Source organism: Oreochromis niloticus, linkage group LG13 (assembly GCF_001858045.2).
Source record: "Oreochromis niloticus isolate F11D_XX linkage group LG13, O_niloticus_UMD_NMBU, whole genome shotgun sequence".
In the NCBI taxonomy this organism is placed as follows: Eukaryota; Metazoa; Chordata; class Actinopteri; order Cichliformes; family Cichlidae; genus Oreochromis; species Oreochromis niloticus.
Genome location: NC_031978.2, coordinates 22,297,130 through 22,307,523, shown reverse-complemented (window position 1 = coordinate 22,307,523; position 10,394 = coordinate 22,297,130). Strand labels below are relative to the sequence as shown.

At 39.6% G+C, this 10,394-nt stretch overlaps 1 protein-coding gene across 1 annotated transcript; it reads left to right on the top strand.

Moving 5' to 3' along the window:
- The first annotated feature begins 2,205 nt into the window (after positions 1-2,205).
- ly6pge (lymphocyte antigen 6 family member pge) lies at positions 2,206-6,267 on the top strand. Its single transcript, XM_019366339.2, has 3 exons — positions 2,206-2,547; positions 4,356-4,472; positions 5,100-6,267. Exons 1-3 carry the CDS (start codon positions 2,487-2,489, stop codon positions 5,285-5,287), a joined length of 366 nt encoding a protein of 121 aa, XP_019221884.1. The 5' UTR covers positions 2,206-2,486; the 3' UTR covers positions 5,288-6,267.
- Positions 6,268-10,394: the final 4,127 nt, after the last annotated feature.

The following is a 10,394-nucleotide window of genomic DNA, read 5'->3' as shown; positions in this document are numbered from 1 at the left end:
AGGTTGCTCTCACCTGGATCTGAAGCTGTACTGTAATCAAACATTCGACCAGAATAGGAAACTTTAATAAAACTAGTAAGTAAAGTACATCGGCTCCTTGGCTGGCAACCAGTGATAGTGCCAGCAGACTAAGAAAGCTCAAATTAGCTAATAATCTCTGGTGAGCTAGCTCATGTTAGCTAACGTTTTGGGCGCTATTTAGACAGCAAATATATATAAACAGGCACTTTTTAAAGTCACATCAATGACCCTTGTTATCAGAAGAAGTTTCCCTTTTGCTTCCTAATGTTTCAGTAAACTGTGTTTTGAGCATACATCACTGATTTGTCAGGAAATTATCTCTTCATCTTCTTCTTTCTGCTGCAGCACCACAAATCTTCTCTAGTAATGATAAGTCACTGCTAGTGAAGCACACAGATGATGTTAAAAAAAAAAAAAGAATACTAACATGTAATGCTATTGCTACTGTTATGGTTATTTTTAGTGGTGTTTGAGCACTCCTGAAATGGGTTTAAACTTACCAATGGTGGCCATTCTCATATGATCTATGGACTCAACAGGGCACTTTCAACCAAATAAGTTTCGCTCACAGGACATTTTCTCATTTGTGGACCATTCTCTGTAAACTCTAGAGACAGCTGTGTGGGAGATATACAATTTCTGAAATGCTCAGTCCCAGCAAATATGGCAGGAGCAGCCATGTTCCGGTCAAAGTCACTTAAATCAACTTTCTTTTGATGCTCATTTGTAACTGCAACAGCTTTTTCCTCACATGAGAAATGTGAGTTTAGACCAGGCAAAAATAAAAAAAAAAGTATTATGATGAAATACACTTGCACAGCACTTCTTGTTTTTAAAACTTTTCATTTTTCAAAGGGATACATATAACTCAGGGTTTGTTTTTGCAATCAGTAAAAGGTATGTGAAGACATGCTGATTAAATATGCTATGATTAAATAAAATAGACACATTTTATTTCAAATTTGGGTTCTGCAATAACACAAAATCATGAAAATAGAGAAGGGTGAAAGCATTAGAACTTAAAAACAACCAACAAGAAACATCACAGGGTGGGATAACGAGCACACCAGGAAGTGATAAGAACTGCAGGGAACAACACAGGTCTGAGACTGGGGTAAGTAAACTTGAATAATAAACACACGAGACAAGTGGTTGACAACTTAAAACAGTTAGTAACATAACAGGAACAACTACCCTAAGGATTAAGGTCAAACACGACACAAGGGAAGTGGAAAGTATGACGAAACCAACGAATCTGTTTAAAGAAAAATTATGCAAAGCTCCAAACACTGTGTGAAGGAAGAACAACTCAAAGGATAAATCAATCTACACTAACCAGAAATAAATACAAAGGAATGTACATGATAGGGAAAAACTAAACTGCGGACAGAAAGCATTTGAGTTGTCCAAAATTTAGTCAAGCTTGAAGGTGCTGATTTTGGAGCAAGGGCTTTTTTTATTGTTCAACACCCTCTTAAGTCCATGGTGATGTAAAACTCACCTAATTGTGGGCAATGGTGCAGGTGTCCAAGCAGTTTCCATTGTATGACAGTCTTGAACCTTTGTGGTTCTTCAGTTGTTCATGAACATCCTTCTTCTCATCTGAGGGTGACAGTCTGGGGCTTCTTCCAGACTTTGACAAAGTGAAGATACATCCAAAAAAACTTTGACACAATTGTTTGAACTGATTATCTTAGAAATGGCTCCAAGAGACCTCCAAAGATTGTGTAGATCTGCAATTCTCCTCCTTAGATCTTCACTTGGTATTTCCCATTGTTCTGAGTATTGGTCAGTCTAATGAGTGCTGTCAAACAAATCCTTGCTTTGCTGGCAAAGATGAACTACCAGTTGTAATCAACCATGACCACTAACAAGAGGTTAATAGGCCTTGTTCACATTCAAATTTGGGCACCCAATTCTTGATTTTTTTTATTTTTTTTAAGTGATTAAAGATATATTCAACATGAGAAAAGAACATTTCAAAGAAATCAATAAAAGCACTAATTAACCATGAAATCCATGCCTATGAAGAGTATGCAAACGTCTAACAGGTCTTAAGTCGACCTGGTACCTGCCAGCAAAAAATGCTTTCTTAGTGACCAGTCCAGGTGCAGCAGGGCGATGCCCCTACCCAACACCTTCCATAGGTAAGTACTTTGGCACGACAACCGGCAGGGACAAGAAAGCAAAGAGCCAAACTCAGGATGGGTGTGGCCTCAGCAAACTGTTAATGCGAGAGATTCGGAATGAAATCCATTATGTGTCCTCTGTCCATCCAGGCTGCAGAAGCAACTGTTGTTGTTTAAGACAGAGCTGTGAGCCCCAGTTGAGGGGCTAGTAATCTCTTGGCTAGTACAGGAAGGAATATCAGCTCATCTGATAGCCCAGATTAAGCTCAGGGGGCTTTAGGAGCAAACAACCTGCTTTTCATTGTGTAGTCGGGACAAGTGAGGACCAACATCGCCATGAGAGCTGTCAACTATTGTCTGCTGCTTCTGTTTTCCCTGGTCCTGCTAGCAACCACCTGTAAGAACTTTTTCATTTCATGCACCTCTGTTTGCTGCTTAACTCTGTCCATCTTTCCTTTCATCTTGCCTCCTTTTAGATACTGTACATTTCAACCCTTGCATTGTAAATAATAGTTTGTGTTTAGCATTTAGTGTATTTAATGTGTTCCTGAAGAGTAAGACCGTGTTAAACAAATAACTCAAATGAATGGCTCTGCTGTACATTCTGACTTAAGGAACGTAGATGCTGGACATGACAGACCCACAGTTATTTCTTGGGAAAAACCTGACATGTTTCATAACTTCAGTAGGACCATTAAACATTAAGTCCTTATACTGACCTTATACTTTATTAATGTCATGTTCACTGCTGTCTGCAGTGATTCTGATGGGTTTCGTGTCCCTTCAGTCCATCACGCTCCACTATACACCCAAGAAGCACGCACTCCCTGCAAATAATCTCTTAATAGGCCTGGAGGCTAATACTTACAGCATGTGTGTAGAGCGACAATGCCGTGGGGATAGATTGGGGCCAACTGCAAACAACAGAAAGTATTTATATACCAACTCAGTATATGTGAGAGCACATGTGCAGAAAACGGGACGATTATGCAATTTCTTTGTTTCACACAGTGCTTTTGTAGCTTCGCTGTTTATTTGTGGTTTAGTTTTGGTAAGTAATTAGATAATTTAGCTGGTTTCATTTGAAAATGCCACATCTTGTTGTATATATGAAAAAAACTTCTCTTTTTTATATCTGTTTCTATCAAAACTTAATGATGACAGACCAAAGGAGGTTGGTCGCAGGTCTTTCCTCCCCACTGCTGTCAGACTCCACAATAAAGCATTTAACTGATCAATCACACACATCCACAAATGTGCAATAACACAATGTGCAATAATCTTTCTGGCAACCGTTGTATTTTTCACTCTGTTGTATATAACATTTGTATTCTATTTTTATCCTATTGTATATTTTACTCTATTTATTCTACTGTATATATTATTCTATTTTTATTCTATTCTGTACAGTTGTGTACTGTATTTATTCTTTTTTATTTTTTTTATTCTAATTGTCCTTCATAACTTTTGCACTGTCCACTTCCTGCTGTGACAAAACAAATTTCCCACGTGTGGGACTAATAAAGGTTATCTTATCTTATCTTATCTTATCTTATCTTATCTTATTTTGATGGCCAGTACAGGAGACATGCTGCTGCAAAGTATGTTTGAAGCTTTTGGTGACTCCAGCTCTGATCCTCTTAGGAATCAGCCTTAAGTTTGTCTGGAATTTAGGAGATGGATGGAGAGTTTCAAAAGGAAGCCTTTAAGTATTTCAAAGGTCAGTTAGTTTTCAAATAACAGCTCCCTCCTCGGGAGAGCTTTAGAAAGACATTTAAGTGTTTTATGTGCTGAAGTGGGCTCTGAGGCATTAGCTAAAGTTTATAAAGATGTATTTTTTTTAAATGTGTGGGCACTGGTGAAACACTTTGGTTGATTTGGGAAAATTCATGTGAAGGAAGTTAATTAATTAGTGCTGTTTCTCTTCATATTCCCTCTGGACCCAGGGAAAGTCACACATTATATTTATAAGCCCTTCATGCACTTGCCAACCTATAGATCCTGTGTAAATATGAATTAGAAATATCCAAGCTTGGGACACTTGTTGGCGCTTTCCCATGCAGTCATCTTCAGTTATCTAAAGCAAACATTTGTGTCCTATGCTGTACAGGTTTTTCACCCAGACAAGATATGCATGTACCGCAATGCAGATTTTACCTTAACAGCTGACTCTTTGTTACATAGTAGCGCTCTGTTTCCTTTCAGGTGAGACTATACGATGTTATACATGCATGGGCTCCAATAACGATGACTGCAACCGACAAGGCTCCAAAGCTTGTCCTGGCTACTCTGATGCCTGCGCTGTAGTGGTGGGCCATGACAGTGAGTCCAACAGTGACAGTGTAGTAGCCTTTCTTTTTACTAGTTTAATTTCAACCTTCTACCATAAAACTCCATTTGTTTCTCGTGTATGTGTGCGTGTGTGTCTTTTTTGTGTGTTAAATAGACGACAGCCTGCTGTCTGTAGACACATCTCGGGCAGCAGGGGGTCTGAGGCTTTTAAGGGAATGAAGAGATTTGCTACTCCTACTCAATGAATATCCTTAATTAGGACACCATGTGTTCATGGCACCAAGACAGATTTACCAAATCTCAGCCAGCAGATCTTTTTTTAAATTTTTTTGGCTGTAGATATGATATTTTTATTTTAATATTTTATAATCAATATCAATCATTTGGACTAAATTCCTAAAAGGTGGTAGGTTTAGCATCAAACCTGCAACTTGTAATATTTCAGCCGGGAGTTGTTTACTCTAATGCTGTGTTTAAACCTGCATTAAGTGTTTCAACGGTCTGCTGTGATGAAAAGAACAACAACAAAGAAATCGCTGAAAGGAAGACTAGCCAGGAGAGTTTCTTAAAGCAACAATTTAGCATCGACTTATATTGATTGGATAATGGCGGACAGCTTCTAAATGAGAGTAACTGGCTTCATTTTCTGTTTGTTAGGTGGCGTGATGAAGTCATGCTCTTACAAGTCTTTTTGCAGCCAGGCCAACAGTCAGGGCTACAGAGCACCAGGTGTCAGAGTTCACTGCTGCTACAGCAATGACTGCAATGTCACAAGCTTCGCCAACCAGCTGCCTGGACTTACCTACTTACTGCTGTTTTCTTTCATTTTCCCACTGCTTTTATAAGTAGACGACTCAATCATGCCCGCATGTATCCGACTGCCAAATAACACTGCCAAATTCCACATTCCACGCCATCCGTGTTACCATTTCACTTTGATTTACCTTATTTATCTGCTAGATGCGACTGTGTGGATTATATTCACCGTGTTCCACTGAATCCATTAAAAAGTACTCAAGTGAATGTGTCTTTCAATGGATTTCACTAAGCCAATAAGTAGAAGATCCTAAGGGAAGCGCTGAAATAACAGGCAGAGATATTTTTTTTTCCTGCATTGAAGGGGAAGAAATAGCATTTGAATTTTTCATGTTACTCATCCTGGTTCCATGCAAACCCTATAATTTTTGAAAGTGCAGGATAAAAAGAACTAGACTAAGTTTTTACCAATCATCTGTCAAGATATTACTCCGTGCATCTTTCAGGATTCACATACCGATACAACCATGAATGTCAACGTAGTGTGTCATGTACAAATGCAGCACTAAGAGTTCACGCCACTGGTGTGTTGTTACATTATTAGCCTTACCTCTCAATCTCATGGCTGAGCTGTGTGAAATATGATGACAGAATGCTACTCATACACTGAAAATCCATATAATCCTTTTATATGGTGGTGGCCAGATGTGTTGCTCTGATGAGGTTAATCCATGTCAGAGAAAGGAAGTCTGGCCACACTTTAACAGTGGATGGTGAACAGGTAGATGCCATATAATAAGTATCTGTGCTGTCAAATGTGTCATTGTTTTTAATTTTATTACCAGTTTCTTTCCAATTTCATTGTGATGTATAATAAACCGGGTTGTTGATATCTTTATGGATTTTATTTCGATCGTTTATTTTAATATGTAAGTGAGAAGTTCCTGTATCTTTCTTTTTTTTACATTTAAAAAATACAATTTAATCCTATCTGAAAAAGGGGATTCTTATCCTTTCTGTGTACTGTATATATTATGCTGTAAATAAATATATATTTAACTACTGAGTGGCGCAAATGTCAGATGTAAAGATACATTTATCTTGCAGTAATTCTATAACTACAAACATTAAAAGAAATCTTTTGTGAAAGTATGTGGGTTAACGTCATTTTTCTGTTTCCAAATATCAAAACAGAATTAAAACCATCTTCCTTAATCAAGATGATTTATGTTTTTGTGTTTTTCTAAAAATCCTGCTGATTTCAGCTTCAGACAGAATAACTTAACCTGATTGCTGTGTTTTTGTTTTCATATATTTTTTAAAAGGGTTATTAACTTTGCTATGGCTGGCTTAAGCTCTGTTTCTGACACAACACTGGTCAAATAATGGATTGTTTGTTGTAAAGCACCTTTTTACTCACTTGCACACTCAAAGTGCTTCCTACTGCAAGTCTCATTCACCCAATCAAACACAAACACTCACTTTCATACAGCCCTTTTATTTATGCCTGAGCACTTTCTAACACTTGCACTCCGATGGATACATCAGGGGTAACTCTGGGTTCAGTATCATGCCCACGGATGCTTCGGCATGCAAAGTGGAAGTGTCAGGGACTGAGCCACTGACCTTCCGGTTGGTACACCTGAGCCACAGCTGCCATCATTATTCTTCCATTATTATAACATCGCTGACTGTCAATCTCACGCACAGTACCCGAGGAGAAATATGACTTCCTTTTTCAAAGAGCAAAAATATATTAAACATATGACTCTGTTAATACTGAGAGATCTTTTATTTGACCGAGACCTATTTTGTATAGCAGTAACACTCCAACACTCCAAGGTTCTTTGTGAATTTGGCACTAATGCACCATTTATGTGAGGTATTGCATTTAAATGTGTGCTGACACATTTAAATGCACCAAATATTTGGAAACCAAACAGTTGGACACAACAGCTGCTGTAAGACTGACGCTAACACTCTGCATTATGTTCATGCGTGGAGAAGCTATAACACTGAAATCTGTTGGACTGATGATACTCGCTGCTTATAGCAGAGCTTGTTGAAATATAAAGAAACTGCTTGTGTGTTGATATGAACGCTCGTTTATTTCCTAGCTATGACCACACAGTGAGGGTCACTAGGAGGACAACATGATATAAATCTCTGTATTCACTCGTGTGTGTGCTCACCATAAGTTCCTGCTCTGGTACTTCTCAGTGTCTCCACTGTGGGGCAGTCTGGCCACACTTGTGACTGCAGCTGAAGCCATCGAATATTACTGCAATTCATATTGACCAACCACGCCTCATGGGTACTGCTGAATCAATAGTGATAATAATTATACTGTTTTATTGCTGTCTGATGGGGACTGTGCTTTATTTAAATGTGAAAACACCCCACACCCCCCTCACGCTTCCTGCTTTCAAAGACTCGCTCTCTTTTTCCGTTATGTTTTTTTCTCTCGTGATGTCCTGCTGCTCTCTCCTTTGACAGGTAGGTGTGAGACTGTGAACGGATTGCCCCGGTGGGGGATAGACACTGACCCCAAACCGTGAGTCTGCAGGACCGCTTGTTTTGGGTATTCACGTCCACAGACGGCTAAAAGAGCGGCCCCACGTCAGCCCTCATCAGCTTCATTTGAAAGGCCTCTTTCACCTTAATTAGGATGGGAGGTGAGGGTTTGCCTAAACATGGAGGGCCGATGGAGGGTCAAGGGGTCACGGTGCAGGCGGGCTGGGTGTCCAGTGTTTGTCTTTTCGGACTCATAGTTCACTTCAGAGTGTTCAACATTGTTAAAGTCATGCTTGCAAGTTCGTATCCTGGTTGCACGACCGCCACGACTGAAATGTCACCTGCACTTTTCTCCAACAGACATATTCTAGGACAGAGTTTCTAATTTGATGGAGGATTTGAAAGTGCAATCATGGACAAAGCCCCCGCTGAATAGGAGCGTCTCCGGACAATAACACCATGCCCTATTCCCCACATGTCTGAGTTAAAACTGAAGGTCATTGCCATGGTAACTTTGCTGTTTAAATTGGAGTATGTTTAATCCCAATCCTCTGGCACCTGAAGACATTATCACTGCAAATCCCGCCGTCAGTCATCAAAAGGATGAGCCGGCTGCCCTTTAAGGGAGGCTGCGCGAAAGTAACAAGGCTGAAGAAAAGTCGTGTCTACAGTGGTTTCTAAAGTAAACCAGACAGGTTTCACTCCTTGAGAATGCCACCAAATGTCCCACATACTGACATATCCGTGATTATTGTTATATTTTTTTTTAGATGTGTGGGTTTGTGTGTGTTCTGTCTTTTTGTTAGAGGTTTTATCAACTGCGTGAGTGTGTTTTGATTCGACTATGCCTTGGAAAAAACTGACATCTTCCAAGGAAACTCATCTGCTGTCACACATATCATGCTTCAGTATTTTTGCTCTAAGACTGCCTGTTATGGTTATGGTCTTGTGATATTTATTAGGCTGTTATGCTGATTGTATGACCTGTAATGATGGCAGAAAGTAGCAGAACTCATTAAATTGGAGAATGCAAATCGTTTTTTATTTTTTAAAGGTATCTTTGTAGCAAAAATGTGTTTTTCAGTAATGATCTGTTTTTTCCAGCATGCAAATCGCTTGTTGGATAAATTAGGTTGATGACATCAGGCAGATGGTCTGGTTAGAGGCTCCTCCCAATCAGTGAAATGAACTTATGAACCACTGGTGGAATCCAGGTCCTGTCCGCATAATCAAACCTGTTCATCTAGGACAGAAAAGGCTTTTCTTTTTTATTATTTGTTCCAGGATAGATTAGACTGTCTTGGGAACACTGAATCTTGGATGCAAGCCACCCAAATAGCTATAACAGAGATAGAAAAACAAAGATTTGCGTCGAGGCCAGCAATCTAGCTTTAAATCATTGATCAGCCACTGTCAGAGCAATGACGGTCAATATCACTTACGTGGTAGACACGATGACCAGGGGTTTCGAAAAACAAGCAAACACATCCCAGATGAAAGCACACACTCTGCTTAACATCAAATGCTTGTGCTTTTTGTGGAGAGAGCAACAAAAGCACTCAGGGGGAATGAGAATGGGTGAGACGATGACTGTGTTTACAAGTGCCCAAGCCCTGGCTGGTTGGCCCGGGTTCACCCAGCGGTCACCGGTTCTGAGGTCTCCGGGTCTCGGGTCTTTTTTGAAAAAGATCCGTGAAGCAGAATTAAAGTGATCTACCTCCGGACTCTGGACAGAGGACCATAAGGTCTCCTGGTCTATGAAACAGGGAGAGGAACGATACAGAGGGAGTGAAAGGGGGAGAGTGGGGTGACTGAAGAGGGAGCCAAATAAAAGAGGAGAGGAATTATGTGTAATGAGTGTGTTCCCCTGCCAGAGCTACTTTGAAATGTGACTAAATAGCCCACCTTCCGTGAGGCTGGTCTACGGCTTACGGGCAGCGAAGCCGCCCACTGAGAGAACCTGAAGCTGACACATTATTGCAAAGACTCAGGCAGTGTACGGCTTAGACGTTTGGATAATATTTTGCATTATAAAGCTTTTCAAGAAACATAAAGACAAAACGATTAGCATGGACGTAATGTGCTTGAGATGAAAAATAGTAAGTCTTTCCATTAAAGTTAATCCCTACTACCTAAATTTCCTCCAGACGAAAGAACTAGTTTCTCTGTTTTTGCCTTAAAGTTTCTACAGTAATTAACTTACATGCTCAAGCATTGCCTTTTATTACATCTACCATACTGGGAAGATGTGTATGATAATTGTTCCAACCTCTAAAGGAGTATTTTAATTGAAAGAAAAGCAGGCTGTTTTGAAATCATGAGCAATTTTCGTGAAATATAAGCATTTTTTCTCCCTCATAAACAACAGATTTCAGATTTCACAGCTGTTCATTAGTGGCTGCATCCCATTTAATATACTTTGAGATAAAACATATACAGAATCTCCACTATATGTCCTCTGTAGTTTTTATATCCTGTCTTTGTCTTCTTATATCAGGAGACACTGTTTGCACTGCTTGTGTTTCAGCTATAGCTGCGTTACAAGCTGACTTATTTGTGTTATCCCCCACAGAATGAGCAAAGCAGCAGGATTATATGGAGCGAGGGTTCCTATGATGAGCTTTTTGTAGAATTAACACAGCTCTGCTATTTTTGTCTTTACAGGAGGAACAAGATCCAGAC